Source organism: Chiloscyllium plagiosum, chromosome 25, assembly GCF_004010195.1.
Source record: "Chiloscyllium plagiosum isolate BGI_BamShark_2017 chromosome 25, ASM401019v2, whole genome shotgun sequence".
NCBI lineage: Eukaryota > Metazoa > Chordata > Chondrichthyes > Orectolobiformes > Hemiscylliidae > Chiloscyllium > Chiloscyllium plagiosum.
The window spans coordinates 31,633,272-31,657,146 of record NC_057734.1 but is presented as its reverse complement, the minus strand read 5'-3'; the positions used below and the strand labels follow the sequence as shown (position 1 = coordinate 31,657,146).

The following is a 23,875-nucleotide window of genomic DNA, read 5'->3' as shown; positions in this document are numbered from 1 at the left end:
AAGTGCATGTCCAGCTGTTTTTTTAAATGCAAAGATGGTTTCTGCTTCAACAAACCACTCAAGAAGTGAATTCTGAACCCCATGCTGTCAGTGTGGGGAAAAAAGAAAATCCTCCTGAATTTCCCCGATCATTCTACTAATTACTTTAAATCAATACCACCAGTTACTGATTTTTTTTTCTGCTAATTGATTCATTTTGTCCACTTTATCTCTTCTCCTTAGAGTGTATGTTTATGGATCAGCCTGCCATGTTGTCACTCTCTTGAAATCTAGGGTTACATTTTCAATCTTCCAATCCCTGGAATTGTTCTAAAACCTAATAGAATTTAGAAATCATAGAATGGAAACCGCAGAGAAGCAAACCATTCAGCCCAATGGGATGTACCAGCCCTCTGCAAAAGCACCTCAGCTATTCCCATGTTTCTCACCTTTTCCTTATAGCCTTTCAAACTTTTTCTCTCTGTGTAATTATAAATGACTCTTTCTAAAGCCATTATTGAATCTGTCCCATTATACCTTCAGATTGGAGATCCTTACCATTGCATAATAATTGTGGGATTCAGTTAACCAGGTTGACTAGAAAGCAATTTTGCTGCGTCTTAGCTTGGAGGGGGGAAATAAGCTGTATTTGTGGGTGTAGTTAACTAAATACCATATCATTTAATATCTCTATCCAAAAATAAAACACAGCTTTGTCTGATAAAATATTTTAATAGATTTTTCATACCTTCTGGCAATTTTAAACAATAGACCATCCTGAGAAACTTAGAGCCACAGTATTCTGTGTTACATAACTTGGTGAATAAATTATAAGTCACTTTGTTACCCCTAAAAATGCTACATTAGATGATTCATATACTATTTCCTAAAATGTTACATTCTGAAATAAATCTAATTTGTATTTGAATGAGTAACCATTATTTGAAAGTCAAATCAACTTTTGTCCTGAAAATAATTGCTTTCCAATATGAGAAGTAGTGTGGATGGCAATATTTGAACAGAAAGACTCAGTTCTAAATGTATATTTCATCATGCATGTCATTATTTATGAATTCTGGTGAATGGAACTTGTTTTGTTAATACATCATTTATTCAATTTTAGAAGTTGCTATTTATTAAGTACTTTTAATACACGAATTTTTAACCTGTTCCCTTTCTGGTATTTCTCCAGAGTGTGGTTTTGTTTGTACAGTTTATAGAAGTCATTGTGGTATTAATCAGGCAAACTTCACATGTCCGGATAACTCGAGCATTGCGGCCAATCTTTCTGGTAGACTGCAGATATTGTGGAGCAGTGAGAAGGTAAATTTACAGTAATTATGTTTTTTTTTGTCAAGAATTCTATAAATACCAGGCATGACAAAAAAAATTGATCAGCAAATTGATGCAGTTCCTTAAACTGATAGTTTGAGCACATGATTTCTAATCAGAGTTTTGTATCAACCAATGTCTTAACACTTACTAAAAATTCTTACTGTGAAGAGTTCTGTTTCTTTTTAATAATTGGTTTTAAATTAAATAAAAGTAATCACTTGTTTTCACCTGGAGATAGTATTTTTAAATATTTAGAAGAAACCAGTGTCTTTATGCCATTGTAGTTACTAAGAGCAAAATTATGAGAATGCCAGTGATCCTGAATGTGTTTTATTCCAGTGCCATTCCTTTTATTGTGTCTACATTCAAATGAGCATAACTTGTATGAGTCAACCTTTAGATGAAATGGGATTAGAGAATAAGGGATAGATGGACCATAACATACAGATATAATTGAGTTCTCGTTTTAAGTTCGTACATCTGTTCTTATCTATATACTGACAAAACTGCAGGGTATAATTACAGTTTGGAATAGTGATTTTTATTTATGCACAAATGAATTTGAGATGAAAGCAGGTGACAGTAAATACATGCAAATAGGATGTTTTTATATATATTAAATCTTTACAGATCAAAGGACTTCAGTGAATTTCTGTGCAGCTGGGGTTAGTGAACCAAATAAATTCACATATTTTGTTTCATTTAGTCAAAGCTTTGGACAGGAATTTTAAGAGGCAGCTAACTGAAAGAATTCAACCTATTGCCACCAAATAACTTGTTAAAAGCTGATAGGTAGAGCATAGGTAAGTGTCTCAGCCTCAAGTTGTAGCTTCTGACCACAGTTTCTCACAGGCCTTGGCACTTATGAGGTCACCAGAAGCTGCAAGCCAATCAGACTGGCAGTTTCTGGGTCAAAAATAATGTTGAGTTAGGTCTACCCCTTGGGAAATGCAGCAATGAGAAGGTAAGTGTGTATTATCATCTTTTCACTTCATGGGGTTAGTGGGAGATGGAGTTTAAGGCAAGGGAAAAGCATTAGCTTTTGAAGGTCACTTCTTTATCCACAATAGCACATCAATTATTTCTCTTTTTTTGGCACCTTCAGTGAGGTGAAATTTCCATTCATCTTCCATTTTGAGTTGCAGCTGTAGATTGTAATTTTAGTTATTTTCAATTATTAATGTTGGAATAAATTCAAGAAATGGCAAATGGATCTATTTAATAATGTTAGAGTTATCTGAAGTAAACCATCTTTCCATTATGTTACTAAACCTTAATAAACATAACAAGTAAGCAGCTTTGATCTAGTGAGAACCCTAATTGTTTTGTACAATATAGTTTTGACATCAGTAATTTATATATTGCTTAAGTTCCAAATATACAGAATTATTTATTGTCCATTGACTAGAATGCTAATTAATTTCTGTTTGTTTAAATGGCAAACTTCATCAGTGAAAGTATTATTTGACTCCAGGAAATCCTGAAAATACTTACCCTCCTCTTAATTGGATTGAAAATCTAGAAGCCAAATGGTTTTGTTAAATTAGTAACTATGAAATGATTGGCTGAGGAAGAAGAGAAAGTTTTAAATGGACAGAATAATGTTTTCTAAATATTGGAATTCTCACCACAATAATATTTTATGTCATAAATAAAAATGTTCAATATGTTATCAACAAAAACACTGTAAGGCCGAATTAAACCGTTTTTTAAAATTAGTTGATCCCTCCATTGGTTCTTAAGAAAATCCTCATTTAATATTAATACATAATTACTAGAAAGTGCAAAATGTTAATTCTAATTATGTTTTGTTTTGAATTCTCAGAAATTTGCGTCAGATTTTCCAGTCTCTCCCTCCTTTTATTGACATTTTATCGTTACTACTTTTCTTCATGGTCATTTTTGCCATCTTGGGTAAGCTCTCACCTACTTAGTTAATGATTTGTCTTTACATGGACCCTATCTAAATATATTCTGTATGTGTATTAAAATGTTGAATATGGGCAAGTGGGCTGCAACCATGATAAAGGGAAAAGATAATGCATATCATGCTCCCTGGAGAACATGACTGCAGCTTAATCCTGCTGCAAAGAACTCCTATGAGGTCTTCAAAAGGATGAATACAGGAAAAGGGCTGATGAGCACGCACATAAAAGTTTGGTGCATTGATAGGCCTTCCAAAGAGCCTATCATAGAACAAGAAGACGTCTGGCTCAAACTCAGTACAGCGCAGTGTTGGAACCTGTCCTACCCCTCGTGGAGTTGATGGCTAAATCTAGGAGAATATGTCCAGACCCAACTTTGATGCAACATCTGATGCTCAGTGTCTTGGCTTCCGTTGTAGCACAGACAGAAGCTGCGTCTCTGAGTGCCACACTAAGTGCTCAAACTGAAATCATTTGATTTCTACAAGTTGCCATGCAAGCTCATCTTGGTGCCTTACAGATTTGCATTGCTGCCACCATGGTTGAAGATGCCAATGTTTGAAGGACTGGGTAGAAACAGTATAGCCATTTGTGCTCCAGAATATGCTCAGCTATAGTGCCAGTGTCCCCATGGCATAGGAATCTGCTGTCCAATATGACAGCATTTGTATTGTTATCATTAGTGTGATGTCAGTGTCCCTGCTATTCGTGTCAGCCAGCCCAGACCATTGCACCACCTCAGCCGAAGTGGCAATATAAAGCCCATTGGAAATCAGTGTTGCTTGATAAACTGATTTGCGACATTTGCTTTGTGATGTATTTTATTCCCATGTTGTGCCTAGGAAGAAAGTGTGATGCCCTATCACAGATGGATGGTGAGATGAGGAAGTGTTAAACAGCTGGGTTTTAAGGATTTATTCATGGAAATCAAAAGCTCATTAAGTGACTGCAGACATTTCTTCAAAACTAGATGTACCAGCTTCCTAGTTTACTTCTTTTTCTTGAGAAGGTTGTCAATGACCTGGTGAACAGTATAACATTCTCGGAGTGGCCAGGTTGTCAATGGTGCAGCCACTAATCATGGATGCTCTCTGGCTGTACAGGAAGGACCCCTTACCCTAAGATTTCCAGGATGTCAATAATCTGCTTCACAACATCGTCCAGTTACAGCAGTGCTTATATTGTAGGAATACTGATAATGTGTGGTAGCCATTAGCCATATGTATAGTGGATGACTCCTTTTGCTGTGCAGTCACTGTCTAATTTAACTTGGTGGCCCAAAGACAGAAGGATTGATTGTTTCAAAATGAGAGCATAGTTACTGGTGCCAGGCTAGCATGAATTCTCCAACATGATTGGTGAATGAATGCATTTGGCAGGTTCCTGCACCATGTGAATGCTTGCCATCCTCGTAGAGCATGTTCCTTTCTGCTTAAAGAGAATTCAGTAATATTAGTCCCCATTCCTGATATATAGGACCTCCTGGATGCGACAGTGTTGGCTGAACTGGAATACGTTGGCAATGTCACCTGCTCCAGGCCAGAAGGATCTGTTGGTGGAAATTGAGGATCATAGTCACCTTGATGGCCACTGATAGTGCCATTCTATTACTGATTTGAGGCAATAGGTCATAGTCAGGGAGGGGTGCCATAATTCCATGACAACTTTCATAGTGGAGCACAGTAGTTGAATCCATTTCCAGGCTTAGATACAGAGAGGAGATATGCTTTCTGAAGAGTTTAAACTTCACTCAACATTACATTATAATGTCAGAATCCATATACTTCCAGTGCATGCACGGGGTGCCCAAACTATTGTCCTTCACAACATAGTGTAGGGCCTGCCAGCTCCTATGGTGGCAGAACTAAGGGTAAAGTTGCCACAGTTCCAGAGAAACATAAAGGCCTCTGTCTCATTAAAGAGAGATGACTAGTGTGGTTTAACCTGAATGCCACTATGCCTTAGGTGGGAGGAGAGGTCTTCATGGTAGCCTCAACTAGTTCAGAAATTGAACTCTCTTTATCACAGACCAGGCATCCAACCAATTGAGTTAATCGACCCCCTGCCTGAACCACCAGCAAAATGGAGCCCAATGTTGCAACCTTTGAAGTGTCATTTCAAGATGCATGGAGGAAAGAGGACACTGGGTAACATAGACTGAAGAGCAAAAATAGCTGTGCCACTTGTATGTTGCAAGTGATCCATTCTAGAACAATTAAGTTGAAGTCTGTGTGCAGCTGCAGTTAGAATGCAGAGCTGGGAAAAAAACAGTAATGTGGGAAGTATTATGTTTTCGGAAGTTGAAGTAAACATACAGTGTTTATATGTTCTTTTCTGAGAGTGCTTCTAAAACTGCGGATTTGCAGTCTTCTAATATGGGATTTTTTTTTCATTATTTTTCTAGGATTTTATTTGTTTTCTGCCAATCCGTTGGACCCTGTAAGTATTCACAATCTTTATTTAAACATGTTTTTTGGTCATATGTTTTCATGCCTTTATTTTTGTTTAATTGTACATTGTACATAAGTGAATATCTAGTGAATATTCCAGTAGAAATTTCTGCTTGTTAATGCATAGTAATGTTTCAGAGCTATAAAATGGTATGGGATGAAAGAAGCCCTTCAGCCCATCATGTCTGCAGTAACTAAACTAACTAGCCATTTTAATCCCACTTTCTAGCACCTGGTCCATTGCAAGTTGCATTGCTTCAGGTGCAGATGATCCCATTGCTTCATGAGAGACATCACTTGTCATGTCATGTTAAATAGAATACCTGCACATTTCCACTAGTCTCTGGGAATTTTACCAGCCCTTTGAGGATGGGCTAGCAAGTGGTAGGGCTAATAAGACGATGTTGAAAAACACAGAGAGAAGCCAAACTTTTTCTGCCACCGGGAATATTCCTAGCAGTAACAGAGGTAGGCAGCTAATTCAGTCAATTAATTTTTGATCATTTTAACAACCAATCAGAATTTATCGTATGAAGGGTGCACAAAAGGATTTGGAGATGCTGCCAGTGAGCCAAATATAGCAAATGGAATAAATTGTGGAGGAATGTGAGGTTTTCCATTTTGTTAGGAAAATAATACAATGTATTTCTGAACTGGTAAAAGGATGGGAAGTGTTGAACTTATAAGGGATGTTGCTGTAATTGAGACATTGAAAATTAATATGTGAGCAAAGCGTGGTGGCATGGTGGCTCAGCGGTTAGCAGTGCTGCCTCGGAGTGCCAGGGACCCGGGGTCGATTCCAGCCTCTGACAACTCTCTGTGTGGAGTTTGCAGATTCTCCCCATGCCTGCATGGGTTTCTTCTGAGTGCTCCGGTTTCCACCCACAATCCAAAGATGTGCAGGTTAGGTGAATTTGCCATGCTAAATTGCCCACAGTGTTCAGGGATGTGTAGGTTAGGTGCATTAGTCAGGAGTACATATAGGATAATAGTGTAGGGGAATGGGTTACTCGTTGGAGGGTCGGTATGGACTTGTTGGGCCGAAGAGACTGTTTCCATACTGTAGGGATTCTAATTATAATTAAGCAAGAAGGTAAGTGGTATATTAGCCTTCATTACAAAGTAATTTGGAGCATGGGGTAAAGATGTTTTACTGAAATTATGTAGAGTCTTGGTGGAGTATTATGTGCAATTTTAGTCTCCTTACCCGTGGGAAAATTTACATGCCACAATTGGAATACAACAAACATCCACCTAGCTAATTACGGAGATAGAGAGATTGACTTATGAAAAAAATATTAAATAGATTTTACTTTTATTATTTAGAAGAATATGAGGCAATTTCACACATATAAAATTCTTATTGAGCTTGAAGGAAGGTTATTTCCTATGACTGCAAGGTCTAGAACCAGGTAGCACAGTCTTTGATTAAGTGGAAAGGCATTTAGATGTGAGATGATGAGGAATTTCTTCACTCAGACAGTGGTGAATCTTAGGAATTCTTTGCTGTAAAACACTGTGGAGACTCAAATGTTGAGTTTGTTCAGTACTGAAATGGATAGACTTCTAGAACATTGTGGGAAATGGGAACAGTGCAGAAAAATGGTGTAGAGTAGAAGATCAACCGTGATCTCATTGAATGGCGGAGTGGGCTCGAAGGCCTGAATGGCAACTCCTGCTCCTACTGCTTTGATTCTTATGATTAGCTGAAAAATCTCAAAGTACTATCACCCTTAACTGTAAATTCTTGTTAATTTATCAATTTCATAAAATGCATAAATTGTAAGAAAAATATAATGCATAACATAATATTTTAAAATTTCATGGTAAGTGATTACAAGGTTGGTTTTTTGACAATGATTTTATTTTCTATTTGCAGTATTTTAGCACTCCAGAAGACAGTCTTGTCAGTTTGTTTGTTCTCCTAACTACAGCTAAGTAAGTATGCACAACACTCTAGTTCAAAGATGCAACAGAACACTCCTTCCCTTTAAAGCAATGGTAACTTTCAGGGAAAGAGCCTCTTAAAAAAAATGAAATTGGTTTTTTTTGCTTAATTGTCAGTAATTGATAGAATAACATGTGTTTATGTTGCATGTGGGAAAATGACATATATCATTACAGCATTCTGATATTTAATACAATAACATAGTATGCTGAGATACCAATAGCCTTTACCATTGGGTTTGGCAAGGAAGGAGGCAAAGTAGGATGTGATTTATAAACTGGTGAATCGGTACTGTCAAAGTGACATATCAGCATTTCATATAAAAAGAAAGAAATCGTATGAACAGGTTTCCAAACATTTCTATAATCCATGTTTGGTTTAAGAAAATTGCTATGCTTATTCAGTTCATTGGCTAAATGCATAGCCTTGCAAAAACAAGCTAAACTAGACAGGCCTCACTATAAAAAAACAAAGAACTGCGAATACTGGAAATTTTGAAACAAAAGCAGAAATTGCTGAAGAAACTCAGCAGGTCTTGCAGCATCTGTGGAGAGTTAACGTTTCAAGTCCAGTCACCCTTCTTCAGAACAGTTCTATGGAAAGGCCTCAGGTTTGATCACTGATTTCTGCTGATTAAGCTAACCTCCATTTGCAAGTTGCTGGGAGTGCTGCAGTTAGATTGAGAAAGAAAACGCTAGAGTTCTGCTCTTTTATAACTTGGAATTTTTTAATGGAAATTATTTAATCAGAGGAATCAGACATGGTTGTGATGCACTCTACAGTGAAATAGTAGTCCAGCAGTCCAGATCACACATCAAAATGGGTTCTTAGTATCCCTGAGGGCTGACTGTTTGTTCCCTTGGAATTGAACTCTAACATGAGCCACTGATTGCAAATGAGGGAAGAGAAAAAGAGCAAACTGTGATGAGGATAGGGGTAGGGGTCAAATTGAAATAGGGATTTCCATTTTTCTTTTCTTAAAATAGATAATTCTGTAGTTTTCCAGATGTGATGATGCCAGCTTACTCCAAAAATCGTTGGTCTTGTGTATTCTTCATTGTGTATTTATCCATTGAGCTCTACTTCATCATGAATCTGGTAAGTTTTTGAATAACGTTAATCAAAAACTGAGAACAATATTTACCCATTATAAATTTTATAATTTAATACATTGTGAACTTAATTTACATGTTTGCCTCATTGAGAATTTTTAACTAGTATTTTGTTCACAATTTTCCAGCTTCTTGCTGTGGTATTTGATACATTTAATGATGTTGAAAAGAAGAAGTTTAAATCACTCCTTTTGCACAAACGATTAGCAATAGAACATGCCTTCCGCCTTCTGGTCAGTAAAAGGGTGAGTACTATGCAAAAGCTTCTATAGGCTTTGTTAAGTAGTGGAGTTTTAGGTTATAAAAATTGTGATTTAATGATAATCTGTAGTTTGAGATTTGTTGTATACTTTATTCTGCTAAAAATTAAGGATTAGTCATTAAATTTTCTATGGAAGTGATAGGATTCTGATTTAAGCAATTAAGATTGTGTCCTATGGGAATCATTGTAATATGGAGGTTATTTTTAAAATCAGATTGTTTAGAGGAGCTAATGCACAACACCAGAGCAGGGAGGATTTGAACTCAGGCCTACCTGGGGAGTTCAGAAGTGGGAACACTACCACTGCACCATAAGAGCCATTGCATTTATTTAGATTGATTAACTGATCACCAAATACAGAATTATTACAGCAAAGACAAAGGCCACCGTGTCTGTAGAAACTGTCCAAATGAGCATTTTGCTTCATACCATTCTCCTGCCTTCTCCCCAGTCCATTTTCAAATAACAGTCTAATCATCTTTCAAATACAATTGAATCTCCTTCTCTTACACTCTCAAGCTGTGCATTCCAGACCGTAACTACTCACTGCATGAAAGTGCTTCATCTCACATTATATTTGCCATCTACTTTAAATCTGTGTCTTCTTGTTCTCAATCATTTCACAGTTGGAACAATTTCCTCCATCTACTCTGTCCAGACCCTTCATGACACCGAAAACCTCTATCAAATCTCTGCCCAGTCTTCTCCAGAAAAAATACTCCCAACATTCACAGTCTGCTTTCTGAGACATTAATCCATACTAGCATATGCGCCATGTCACAGGCTAAACACAGAGAATAGAGTTAACAAAAGGTTAGTGCAAGTCCTTGTGATCTATTGGTTTTCAGCTTGACAAAATTTTAAGAAAAATGCATTTCATTGGTTAGAAACAAAAGGTTCTAGTAAGATTTTCTCTGTGTGTATTTTAAGTGTATATTTTGTTTGGAGTAATCAGTTTTACACTGTCCTCAGGATATGAAATTCTTCCTGGGTTACAGCTTCATTTTAGGCAAGCCTTGACCAAATCTTGCTTACTCCCTTAAAAATTATATTTAAAATCAGAATTTATGGATTCCAATCAGGAGCTACTTACCTTTTCATAATAATTTAAAGAAACTGAAGCCATTTGTAAGTGCCCATTGCTGCCCACACTGAGAACTCATTCAGCATATAGATCAGTCTTTAACATGGCACTCTCATGATCAGTGAGACTCAAGTTCTTGCAGAGAAATTTCCACAAGCAATCAATATTTCACAGATTGCTTAACTGTCTAATTGGTATCTTTGTGGTTTATTGCAGAGGCCTAATGGGGTTTCCTTCAAACAGTTTGAGGGCTTAATGAGGTTCTACTCTCCAAGAATGAATGCAAGAAACAAATATCTTGTCTTCAAAGCACTGAAGAAAGGCGATGCAGAGTTTCTTGGGTAAGGATATTGAGATGTTTCATCCTAGTTATCAGTTGTTTTAAAAAATACTTTCATTTACAATTAATTCTTTCCAGATTATCTTTTGCATGCACTATGACTGCTAGGGTTATGTATGTGTCAATAATGTTATGTACTTAAAATGAATATCTGTCCCACAGAATAGAAGATTTTTACAACTTCTATGAAGTTGCTGGATTAAAATGGAAAGTAAGTAATGTGGAAGTTTTACATTTGTTTTCTGTTTCTGTAAACTGAATGCTAACCAGGTTTTGGTAAATGCTAAGCATTGGATAGTGTAGTCTACCTACTTTATACAATAATCTATGCTGCGTATCTACATATTCAAAGCTCAAATTTGGTATATAAATCTAGGATAAAATAAATGGTACAGAACTTGTAGTGAGCTGCTATCTCAATGTTTTCCCAAAATGGATTGTGGGTCAATTCAAAAGTAAAATATATTCAAGACATAAAGAAGATTATGGCAAAGATCTGTGACATTTAATCACTACCTAATTTGGAAGAAAGGTAAAGCATAAAAAGCCTTGCATAAGTGAACCAGAAAAAAATTTAAGATAATTTAATTCTATGGATTTTCTTAATACAGTAAATTGCCCAATGCTGTATAGACAATAGGTGAAGGAGTAGGCCATTTTGCCCTTCGAACCAGCACCACCATCCATTATGATCATGGCTGATCATCCTCAATCAGTATCCTGTTCCTGCCTTATCCCTATAACCCTTGATTCCCCTATCTTTAACAGCTCTATCCAACTCTTTCTTGAAAGTATCCAGAGACTTGGCTTCCACAGCCTTCTGTGGCAGAGCATTCCATATACCCATTCTCTGGGTGAAGAAGTTTCTTCTCAACTCTGTTCTAAATGACCTATCCCATATTTTTAAACTGTGTCCTCTGTAGTTGAAAAGGAATGCAAGTCAGAGATGAAACTACAACACAAGTTCTTCGAACTGTGCATGTTTTTATGTGCAACTCCCCATAGTGAACTTATCTTGTTGGTTATTCATTGAATTGATTCCTTTACTTAACATGTTAGCATTTATTTTGAATAAAGTAGAAACGACATCTAATACAATTAATTACATTTAAGTGGTGTGTTTTTCTCCTCTAGGCAAAAAGAAGTGGAGACTATTGGTTTTATGATCTTCCACATACTCCATTTCTTATATTTAAAGGTAGTATTACTGTGGATTACCTATTGAAACAACCAGGCTCTTGCAGATTAATGCATAAATCTATTTTAATTTCATTACATTTATTATATTAGTCTTTGAGGACTTACAATTAATCTGGTTAATTAAACTTGCCAATTAAACTTTAATTAACTCTTTTGATTGCTTTTATTGGATGAATCTATATAAATTGTATGTGTAGTAAATCAAAATTAGTTATTAAGCTTAGTTTGATCTCAGAGCTTGGGTAATCGCTGATAAGTTTAGTTTTATGGCTAATGACATTAGATGAGCCCCAAGAATGAAAACAAAATTTGTTTTGTTTTACATTTTTATACAAATTCATCTTCTGGATATACACTCTGGCAAGAGTAGCAATTATCACCCATCCTTTGTTACCCTGAGAACCAGTGATGGGCTTTCAACTTGATCTGCTTCAGTCTATGACAAAATTGGTCTCAATGTTGACAGGAAAGAAGTTACAGGATTATAATCTAGCAATGATGAAGGAATGTGGTGCATATCCAAATCAGGATAGTTTGCAATATTAATGGGATTTGGAGTAGATGGTATTCTTATGCATCTTCTGTCCTTATTATCCAACAGTGCATTTGTAGGGTTATAATTTCTAATATAATGAAATTTTTGTAAACACTCAAATTTCAGACCAAAGAAAAGATGTTGTTTTCATAAATTGAAACTTTGAAATGCTGAGCAAGTGTTTGTAATTTACTGAGTTATAAATCTTCTAATTATTTTCTACTTTTGTAGGAATTAATATCCTTGTGAAGTCCAAAGCATTCCAGTATGCCATGTGTGAGTACAGTAGATGATTTCCTAATCAAATTTTCTTACTTAAATGTGCTACAAATTCTAATATGCTGAAAAGAGCCAACTCATTAACTTGGGTTGTAAAAAATCTTTGCTGTGATAAAGTTTTGGTTTAGTGATGTTCCCTCTAAGGCTATGAGTGCAATCGGTCTTGCGTAGTATGTAGAAAAATATTTGACCCCACTTAAATGCATGGCCTTAACATTTTGTAATCATTTCATATCACATTTGTATAACAGCCGTACAGTTATTAAGAAAATTTCTGCTTTAAAGCTGTTCACACGAACAAATCCCATTTTATTTGCTTACATGAATAGTCTTACCACTGATCAAAATCTAATTGTTGGTGGCAAAAATGTACTTGTTTTCCAGCTGTGTAATCTGGTAGTTGTATAATCACAACATGAATCTACAAACTATTAAACAAATAATTTTATGAATATTAAATCAATATTGAAAACCCCCTGACCACTATTAACTTTGGCCAACACATGGGGTTGGACTTTTCAGTCATAAAATTGGTATAAGAGTCAGTGATGTTTAGAGTCTGCCATGTGCAGTCAGGCATAGAAATATTGAAGCACACCCTCTGCCACTCGCTCTACCTCACCCCGCCCATCACACTCCAGTAGAAACCAGTGAACTATAAGTAGTTTCCTTTTTTACACAATGCGTCTTGCCATAACAAATCCTTCAAAGTTACATGTTGTTGATTCAAGTGTAATTCAGTTTTTGATGGTGTATTCATGCTTACCATTGAAAATCTCTGATCTTGAAATCTAATTTTATGTATGTAGAATATCAAATTTCTCCATTTATGATTTGAAGAAAAAGGAAGTATACACGTCTTATTTCTTTAAGATAAAATATGTTTATGATATTTCAGTTCCTGTATTACCCCATGGATATGCTAACCATCTTAAAATAATATTTAAAAACTTAAGGATAATCAGTTGCATTTTACTTCCAGGTTTTTACTCATCCTGCTACTGTTGCTAAACTTCTACAGAATTTCTTGACTTGGTGCCAGTTTCAAACTGATGTTGAGGAGATAGTGATCCATGCTACTCCGACTGCTAGGTCAATCTGAACAGCCCTCTTTGAAATCAACAGTGAACACTATCACTTTGCCACTGACCAAGAAATCTGGGCCTTTAAAAAGGATGCACATTTCTTTGTTTCAATTTAAAAAAAAACAAAATGCTGGAACTATCTGCAGCCAAAGTCTTATGATGGCAGAGTGGTGTCAGCCTTTGGCTTGATTTGAAGAGATCCAAATGTAACCTCTTTCTATGTTGGCACAGTGCATCATGTGGTACTCAAGCATTTGACAGACCAGATTCCTGAGGTTGGAGGTCCTACCCAATGGGAACTGCTTCCAAATCTTTACCCATCTGAGACCCAAGATTATGACTGGAATCATTGGGAGCTGGTCAAGGCGGGGGGGGGGGGGGGGGGGGTGTTGTGGAGAGTCGGGACTCACACATGGCCTTAGCACGTTCCCCTTCTTTGTGTCGGATCTCCTGATCAGTCATTGAGTATCCTTAACGAAGGAACTCTTCTCAACCATCTGGGAGTGTGCAAACAGCCCTGAAAACTAGATTAATACCAGCCACAACAGGATGGAATTCTTAAGGGAGCATTAATTGGCAACTTAAGGAGCTCCTTTTGAGGGAGGAAGGTCTGGGGGGTTGTCTACAGGCATTCATAGAGAATCGACGTTTCGGGCATAAGCCCTTCTTCAGGAATGCCCGAAACGTCGATTTTATATGAATGCCTGTAGACAACTCCCCAGACCTCGATTCTCCTGTTCCGTGGATGCTACCTGACCTGCTGCGCTTTTCCAGCAACACATTTTCAGCTCTGATCTCCAGCATCTGCAGTCCTCACTTCCTCCTACAGGCATTCATGCCACAGAGCTAATTGAGATGAATTCAGAATCCCTCACCTGCCACCCTCCTGCCTGACTCTGGCAGAAAATACTACCAGAGAGAAAAACATAATTGACAAGCAGAATTTAATGCTGTCCATGAGGAATGTTTGGAGATAGGAGTCAGGTCATTTACTTGGGGGCAAGACTCATACATCAGTTCCAATTATGTCTGGTAGGACATTCCCACCAAACTACCAATCGGGGGCCCTCCAAACAGGAAGCCTAAAAACAACCATGTTGTTTGTATCTCATGGGGTTATCCCTCAAAGGCAGTTAATGCCTGATTGAGAGATCTGACTTGGGAAGAAAAGATTCCATGCAAACCAAAGGAGTAGCCAATGAGAGAGTTGATACGTTTAGTTTTCAAAACTTATTTGAGGAATGTTCCTTTAGATGTGAAAATAGCTAATGTAACTGCTTTATTCAAAAAGGAAGGGGAATAGAATACAAGAAACTGCAGGACAGTTAGCTTAACATCTGTCATAAGAAAAATATTGGAAGATGTTACTGAAGGCATTATAACAGACATTTGAATATTTTCAAGGTAGTTAGGCAGAGCCAACATGGGTTTGTCAAAGGAAAATCATGTAAATTGTTGGAGTTCTTTAAAAAAGTATGCTGTGCTGTAGATAAATGGGAATCAGTGGATGTATTACTTTTCAATTTCCTGAAGGCATTTGGTAAGGTGCCACATCAAACAATATTGGGGAAATAAAGGCTCATGTTGTAGAGGGCAACATATGGCATGGATAGAAGCCCTTTCCTGATGAAAGGCTTATGCCTGAAACATCGATTCTCCTGCTTCTTGGATGCTGCCTGACCAGCTGTGCTTTTCCAGCACCACACTCTCGACATGGATAGAAGATTGGCTGGCTATCAGAAAGCACAGAGTAGGAATGAATTGGTCTTTTTCAGGCTGGCAGGATGTCATGAGTGTTGTGCCAAAAGGGCTCAGTGTTGGGGCCTCAACTCTACAATTTAAAGGCATTGTATATTAATGTAGGATGTTAATGTGTTGGGAGAATTCAATAAAGGTTTACTAGACTAATACCCGGAATGAACAAATTGTTTTATGAGGAAAGAGAAACAAAGAGCAGAAAAGAAGGGGAGGCAATAGCCTAGTGGTATTGTCACTGGATTGTTAATGCAGAGACCCAGCTAATGTTTTGGGGACCTGGGTTTGAATCCTGCCATGGCAGGTAATTAAATTTGAATTCAATAAAAAAAATCTGGAATTAGCAATGTAAGTAATGACTGTGAATCCATAGTCTATTGTTGGACAAAGACCATCTGATTCACTAATATCCTGTAGGGAAGGAAATCTGCCATCTTTATCTGGTCTGGCCAAAATGTGACTCCAGATGAAGAGCAATTTGGTTGACTTTTAACTGCCATCTGAGCAAATGGCACTCTTGTATATTGGTATGTGAGAATACTTCTAGGAATCTTAATCTAACCAATTGCTAGTACACTTATGTGTTCTCTCACTCAATTTAGGTCTAGTGGGACTTTTTTTGCTGTCTGAAGTCCACATACTAGAAGCAGCTACAATGATTTGCCAGAAAGGATCCTGAAGAAAATTTTAACCGTTCGACCTAGGCTTGGCTTGTTTTGGGGTTTTTCTGTGGGCTGACCAAGGGTCCCTCTGTACAGGAGATGTCCTGAGTGAGGCTATTGCTATTGCCTTCAGTTAAGTGGTATTCTACAAGCTCAGACAGACTGACGAGGGTGTCCACTTTCATCAGAATACTCTATATCTCCTTTACATCTCATATTCCACTTGCCGCATTTTCTAATGATAAAGCCAATTGTTTGAAGTCTAGTAGGGCTTCAGCACGTGAACACTTTTACATGTTTACATCATTAGTCCCACATACAAATGTGGTCTCTCAGCACCACATTAAGGGTTAAACTAAAGTCACATGCCTCTGCCGGTCATCTTAACCTAGTCAAAAATCCCAATATGGATTCTCCTGGTTCTCGAATTGCTGAGTAAAACCTATACCATCTCAGAATTTGAGGAGGCTTGGGGTTGTAATATTCCTTAAATAAATCCATAAACTATTGGAAGGTTTTAGCATCTGGTGCCTGGGGAAAGGTTAGGTTGCCAATAACGATAAAAGCTGTGGGTCCACAACCTGTCTTGAGAATTAGTCATTGCTTTTCATCTGCCCCAATATCATTTGCCCAGAAAAAAGATGCATTCTTTCCACATACTTCAAAGACAGGTTCGAACTGTCAAGCTTCCCACAAAACAGCATAATGCTAGAAATGCTATCTTCAACTCAACAATGTCTATTGTGAGCAAATTCTTCAGGGGCGTGCTTTTCTCACATTGCCACAAAATAGCTCAATAGACATTGGCATTCCGTCACCAAGTCGCCCTTTATTTACACATGGAGATTCCTTGACACTGATCCAGCTCCCCTCGAGCCTGTTTTCAGAGCGAGCTGGATGTCTGACACTCGTGTTCTTTTTTTTAAGGAGAGTCCTTGTGTATACACACACACACACACACACACACGTATATATACACACACACACACACACAAACACACCTGATTCAGCTCCCACAAGAGCCAGCTCTCAGAGTGAACAGGATGCCAGACACTTGTGTTTTTTTTTTATAACCCCCACACTACTGCCTAACTGCGGAAGTGCTTTTTTTTTTCCCCAGCACCCATGCTGTGTGTGTGCAGGTGTGAGACACAGTGAAAGACACAAGGTGCACGAATCTTTATTCAAATTTCCACCACCAGGAAGAAAGGAAACACCCGAGTGGCCAGTGACAAGCAGTGCCCTTCACATCAAAGGGCAATGCTGTGTGATCAAACAGTGAGGGGGAGGGCAGGGATTAAATCAAAATAGAGTTGGAGAGGGAAATAATGCACTCCACTCCCTGCGGCGCCCACCTCTCCCTGAACAACTCCAAGGTGTCGGTGGACACCGCGTGCTCCTTTTCCCAAGACACCCGGGCTCTAACGTAATCGCAGAAGAGGGGCAGGCAGTTGGCCCTAACGACCCCCTCCACGGCCCGCTGCCTGGACCAACACTCTTTATTTATTTATTTGTTTTTTTCTTTTTTTTCGAACCTCTGACACTCCTGTTTATTTTTTTTAACCCCCACACTACTGCCTAACTGCGGTAGTGCTTATTTTTTTCCCAGCACCCATGTTGTGTGTGTGCAGGTGTGAAACACAGTGAAAGACACAAGGTGCACAAATCTTTATTCAGTTTCCACCACCAGGAAGAAAGGAAACAACCGAATGGCAAGTGACAAGAGATGCCCTTCACATCAAAGGGCAATGCTGTGTGATCAAACAGTGAAGGGGAGGGCAGGGACTAAATCAAAATAGAGTTGGAAAGGGAAATAATGCACTCCACTCCCTGCGGCGCCCATCTCACCCTGAACAACTCCAGGATGTTGGTGGAGACCACGTGCTCCTTCTCCAGAGACACCCGAGCTCTAACTTAACCGCGGAAGAGGGGCAGGCAGTCGTCTCTAACGACCCCCTCCACGGTCCACTGCCTGGATCAACACTTTTTTTTTACTTTGGCAAAACTTCAAACATTTAATTGATGTGAAAAGGAACAGGAAGGGGTTAACAGTGGTTGTTGACTTAAAGAATTCCACACCCATTTCCACCAATAGGTTTTGTACAAATGATTATGATTTAACCCATCCATCCTATCTGAAAGCAATGTGCAGTGAAATTCCACACAAGATCATACACAAAAAATTTGCCCCACCCATAACATCCTCATTACAATCGGAGTGACTGACATTGGATAATAATTGAGAAATACCAACAAAGAATACTCCTTTTTTTTCCTTTTTTTCCCTTTTGGCTATGGGCTAGCCAGTCCCAGAATCAGTCCCCCCCTTCTCCAACACTCCTGTTCTTTTTTTTTATTGAAATAATTCCACAGAGGCAGGTATCCCATCACCAAGTCACCCATTATTTACACGTGGAGAGTCCTTGACACTGGTCCAGCTTCCTCAGAGCCAGCTCTCAGAGTGAACAGAACCTCTGACACACCTGTTTTTTTTATTGTGTGTGTGCAGGTGTGAGACACAGTGAAAGACACAAGGTGTGCGAACCTTTATTTAGTTTCTACCGCCAGGAAGAAAGGAAACACCCTTCACATCAAAGGGCAATGCTGTGTGATCAAACAGTGAAAGGGGAGGGAACACTCCTGTTCTTTTTTTTCTCTTTTTGTCTCTGTATTTTTTTATTTGTTTTTTTTTCTTTAAACCCCCACACTACCGCCTAACTGCGGTAGTGCTTATATTTTAACACTCCTGTTCCTTTTTTTTTTAACCCTCACATAACCGCCTAACTGCGGTAGTGCTTATTTTTTCCCCAGCACCCATGTTGTGTGTGTGCACAGGTGTGAGACACAGTGAGAGACACAAGGTGCACGAATCTTTATTCAATTTCCACCACCAGGAAGAAAGGAAAACACCCGAGTGGCCTGTGACAAGCAGTGCCCTTGACATCAAAGGGCAATGCTTTGTGATCAAACAGTGAAGGGGAGGGTACACTCCTGTTCTTTTATAAAAAATTTTTTCCCCCACACTACCGCCTAACCGCGGTAGTGCTTATATTTTAACACTCCCATCCTTTTTTTTCCTTCCTTTTTCTTTTTTTTTCGTTTTTTACCCCCATACTACTGCCTAGCTGCGGTAGTGGTTAGCTTTTCCCCAGCACCCATGTTGTGTGTGTGCAGGTGTGAGACACAGTGAGAGACACAAGGTGCATGAATCTTTATTCAATTTCCACCACCCGGGAGAAAGGAAAACACCCGGGTTTTCCGGAAGAACACTCCTGTTCTTTTTTTTTAAACTGAGGAGACTCCATCTCCTGTTTATTTATTTTTTTTATTAAACAAATTACAAAACAGTTTACAAAAAACATTTACAACTGTACACAAGAGACAGCAATTTTCAAGGGAGAGGAACACTCCTGTTCTTTTTGTTTTCTTTTTTTAAAATAATTTAACCCCCACACTACCACCTAAGTGCGGTAGTGCTTATTTTTTCCCCAGCAACCATGGTGTGTGTGTGTAGGTGTGAGACACAGTGAAAGACACAAAGTGCACGAATCTTTATTCAATTTCCACCACCAAGAAGATAGGAAAACACCCGGGTGGCCAGTGACAAACACTGCCCTTCACATCAAAGGGCAGTGCTGTGTGATCAAAACAGTGGAGGGGAGGGTAGGGACTAAATCAAAATATAGTTGGAGGGAGAAATAATGCACTCCACTCCCTGCGGCGCCCACCTCCCCCTGAACAACTCCAGGGTGTTGGTGGACACCGCGTGCTCCTTCTCCAGAGACACCCGGGCCCCAACGTAACCGCGGAAGAGGGGCAGGCAGTCGAACGTTTTAGTATTTTTTTCCTTTTTTTTCTTCTTTTTTTAAGTGGCCAGTGACAAGCACTGCCCTTACACTCCTTTCTTTTTTTTTTCCTTTTTTTTGTTTCTTTTTAACCCCCACACTACCACCTAAGTGCGGTAGTGCTTATTTTTTCCCCAGCGCCCATGGTGTGTGTGTGCAGGTGTGAGACACAGTGAAAGACACAAAGTGCACGAATCTTTATTCAATTTCCACCACCAGGAAGATAGGAAAACACCCGGGTGGCCAGTGACAAGCAGTGTAACACTCCTGTTCTTTTTTTTTAAACTGAGGAGACTCCATCTCCTGTTTATTTTTTTTTATTAAACAAATTACAAAACAGTTTACAAAAAACATTTACAGCTGTACAAAAGAGACAGCAATTTTACAAGGGAGAGGAACACTCCTGTTCTTATTTGTCAGCCAGGGTTTTCTGATTGGACCAGACTAATAGCCCTCATTAGAGAACTCATATTCTGAAGTCTTGACTTGGCTGATCTCATTACAGTAGCTACGACAAGACTCTCACCAACTGCTCGCTTGGTGGATTCTGTCCTAGTCAGCTGCTTGAATAATGCCTAACATTTCAGACCAATGAACTTAAATCGTTAATCAGAATCTTGGCAATCATAAAGTTAAATACCTTTATCTGCCTTTTTGTGTTATCCCAATTTTGAAAAAAGCACAAGTAAATTTAAGACAACTGAGTTGAAGTAAAATGTGTTGCACCTATTTGGAATTGAAATATTGGAGAATGGTAAGGATGGAGTAAGGTTGTCTATAATGTCTGCTATCCTGTTGAATTTTACATAAGACTATGGTCTCATTTTAGTTAATATATACCAAATTTATTTGTAGACTAAATTTGATAAAATTGCCTTGTCACCAGTGCACTGTTTGCATATTAGTGACTACCAAAAGGAAACAGATACTTTTTAATCTTTTCAGCTGTAATTAGATTCCATTTTAAGTCCCAGGTTTCAAGTACTCACACAGAATGATTCCAAAGTAATGGTAATTTTGTCTTATGGCATTAAGTTACATTTGCTTCCTCAATATGCATTATTTGAGAAGAACTCTGCATATGTTGCTTAAGTTATTGACTAATCATTACAGGGTGTGCAGATTGGTTGCAGTCTCAGTGCTAAAATGACATTTAAAATGGGACTTTTGCCATGATTAGAAAATATAAATTTGAGGTATTGATTTATTGTTTCATTTTACACAATTAACTTTCTTCTCTTGGAAGAGTGTCATTTTATTGACCATTATATTAGTATGCATCATTGAACCAATGAAATCAGAGGTAGTTTGAACAGACCCACAATATTGTTAGGAATAAAGAGGGGAGTGTAAATCATAACATTTCATTTTATGAAGGTGATGTGTTATTGCCCTGTAAGCATAACCGTCCTTTTCCTTTGGGATGTAAAACCTGTTAAAATATTTTGATTAGCCATTTTTCTATAAGTTAACTTCATAAAGAGATTAAAGGATGTGGGGACAAAAAGTGAGAAAAGTATACTGAGTTGAATGATCAGCCATGAAGGGTTGATCAGCCTATTCCTGCTCCCATTTTCTGTACTTCTATGAAGTTTGTTAAAACACGGAAAAAGGGAAGATAAGGTGGAAATGAACAATGCATCAAATGACAAAATAAAACCAACCTATAAGTGAATCGTGAGTTTTGGATAATCACTGAATTTGGTTGTGAACTTGCAATTCAATGTGTAACTTCTGAAAAAAAAATGTCGACTTGAACAATTATCTGATATACATATATCTTTCTGTTTCAGATGTTGTTATTGCTGTAAATGGAATTTGGATACTGGCTGACACACTCATGATCAAAGGTGTCAAAACAATCTACAAATCCATTTTTGTAAATCAGTTAAATTGTTTTAGATAAAGTGTTGAATTTAGTAGATGTTCTTTACATAATTAGATTATATTTAAACATGTGACCCAAATGTCAATGAGAAATAACATGAAATTGATCAAAATATCCCAACACACCGTTGTATAAATTGGACATGAAAATTGTTTATGGGTCCAATTCCTCTGCCAGCTTTCCTCTCACCACTCATTTTCTGAAGCTGTTGCCTCCAAGATTCTGGACTCACTGGGGACAATTTGTACCTTGTTTGAGTGGCTATTCTTTATGTGCATGCTTTGTTGCATGTTGATTGAAGGCAAAGTAGCATGGCAGAAGGATCACAGAATCTATATCCCTGTAATATCAGCAAGTTTTATTGAGCAGTGTTTAGGACTGAGAACATCAAGTGACTTTCTGCTCTATAATCCAGTTATCTAGGAACTTAATGATGCTCACTGGCTAGGGGAATCAAATCGTGAATTTTTCTGACCCTGCAGGATTTTTAGATCAACTCTTCTATAGGAAAAACAAATTAGGTTGTACATCTAACTTCTATTATCAAAGGTATTGGGGACGATTTTTAACTTGCATAAAACTTGCATACAGACTTGAATGGAAATGGAAATTATGTGATTCCTGTGACTGACAGCAGATTGGTTACATCACCTTTATAGTCAGGAGGTAAAGTAAATACCTAACCCAACAGTTCTCTCTAGAACTGCACTTTTTTTTTAACATGTTACAAACGTGCATCTACCATCTTCTGTATATGACCCTGGATTTGAAATTTTATTTCTTTTTTGGGATGATTCATTATCTCTTCTGTAGATGGTGCCTTTTTCCTCCGGATTGTGCCCTGGAGTTACATTGTATTTCTCACAAGTAAGTGCTAGTATTTTATTATTGCTTCATCTTCTAATTTCTGTATAGTATCTGGCCATGTAATTGGGTTAAATAAGAAAAGTTTTGTGGTATTGTTTATTCAATAGAAAGGACTGATGTTTGTAAAGGGTGAAAATTTTTAACCTGTAAGAGAGATGACTGATTGTGAAATCTGGGTATGGGGAGAGAAGGAAGTTGTTGACCCTTCACCTATCCAGAGAAAGAATAGAGTGTAGGAACATTCTCTTACAAGAGAAGAATAGGGAAAAAAATTACTGAATGTAAAGTTTTTTTGTTCCATTAAAACTCTTAATTGAATGCTTTACCATCACACCATTCTTCAAATGTGGGATGGGGGATCTCTAGAGAGTGGTTTTCTTCATCGTACTATTGCAACCTAACTGTGATTAAGAGATGGAGGCTGAATTTTATGTTGTTTAGTAACAACGATGCTCCCTTTGTGCTTATTTTTTGTACTTGAAACTAAGTTTTACTTCAACCTCCTCAGATCTGTTTTACATTTTGTGATGCCACTGACATTATTATTTGATATTTATTCCCACTTATTCCCTCATGATATTGATTTAAGGGTTGAAGGTGATTTACGTGTGCAGCCAAGTCTTTCGACGCAAAATTTATATCAAATATTCACATAATTAGTCTCTGGAAATTTGGGAGAAAGATATTTCACTGTAAAGATCCCTTATTCTCGGGAATGTTAATATTTCTTGAAGTTTGTCCCAAATTTCGGCTACAAATAATTTCCTTCAGGAATCTGATATGTCTTTGGAATTGATCTAAATGGCTCTACATCTAGGTGATGTAAATTATTGGAGCCTAAACATTTTTGCTGAATTATATGGATTGCTATATCAGGACTTCCTTTTAAATACATCTTATGCTTAGAATGTTCAGGTTTTTGTAGCAGATTTAAGTATTGGCATTGTGTGTTTGTAATGATCTAGGAAACATGCCATGCTTGCATCTGTGGAAGTGCATAAATACAAATTGAGATTTCAGTCTTCTTCCAGAGGTACAGGCAGCAAGATGTACTTCATAGCCGTAAAAAGGATTTTTTTATTCTTTATTAAAACAATTGAAAATTGACAAGCTTATCTGAATTTGTTAAAGGATAGTACTAGGAACAGTAAAGTAATTTAGTTTTTGAGTAGAGGTGTAGGTAATGTTAAAACTGTCATACTTACTGTTTGATTAGTGCCAAAATGAGAAAAAAGCATACTTTTGATTTAATTATCTTTCCTATACTTCAAATCATGTATTGTAAGTATTCGATGAATGTTTACCCATTGACAAAGATACTTCT

General features: G+C 37.7%; 1 protein-coding gene across 1 annotated transcript in view; it reads left to right on the top strand.

The window, feature by feature from the left end:
* Positions 1-23,875, top strand: part of tpcn1 (two pore segment channel 1) — a 68,963-nt gene that overhangs the window by 14,620 nt on the left and 30,468 nt on the right. Inside the window, exons 5-16 of the mRNA XM_043715843.1 lie at positions 1,172-1,302; positions 3,140-3,228; positions 5,644-5,678; positions 7,569-7,627; positions 8,636-8,735; positions 8,878-8,994; positions 10,312-10,436; positions 10,598-10,646; positions 11,570-11,633; positions 12,402-12,446; positions 21,590-21,646; positions 22,498-22,551. Of these exons, the coding sequence (XP_043571778.1) occupies positions 1,172-1,302; positions 3,140-3,228; positions 5,644-5,678; positions 7,569-7,627; positions 8,636-8,735; positions 8,878-8,994; positions 10,312-10,436; positions 10,598-10,646; positions 11,570-11,633; positions 12,402-12,446; positions 21,590-21,646; positions 22,498-22,551 (925 nt within the window). The remainder of the gene's footprint in view (positions 1-1,171; positions 1,303-3,139; positions 3,229-5,643; positions 5,679-7,568; positions 7,628-8,635; positions 8,736-8,877; positions 8,995-10,311; positions 10,437-10,597; positions 10,647-11,569; positions 11,634-12,401; positions 12,447-21,589; positions 21,647-22,497; positions 22,552-23,875) is intronic.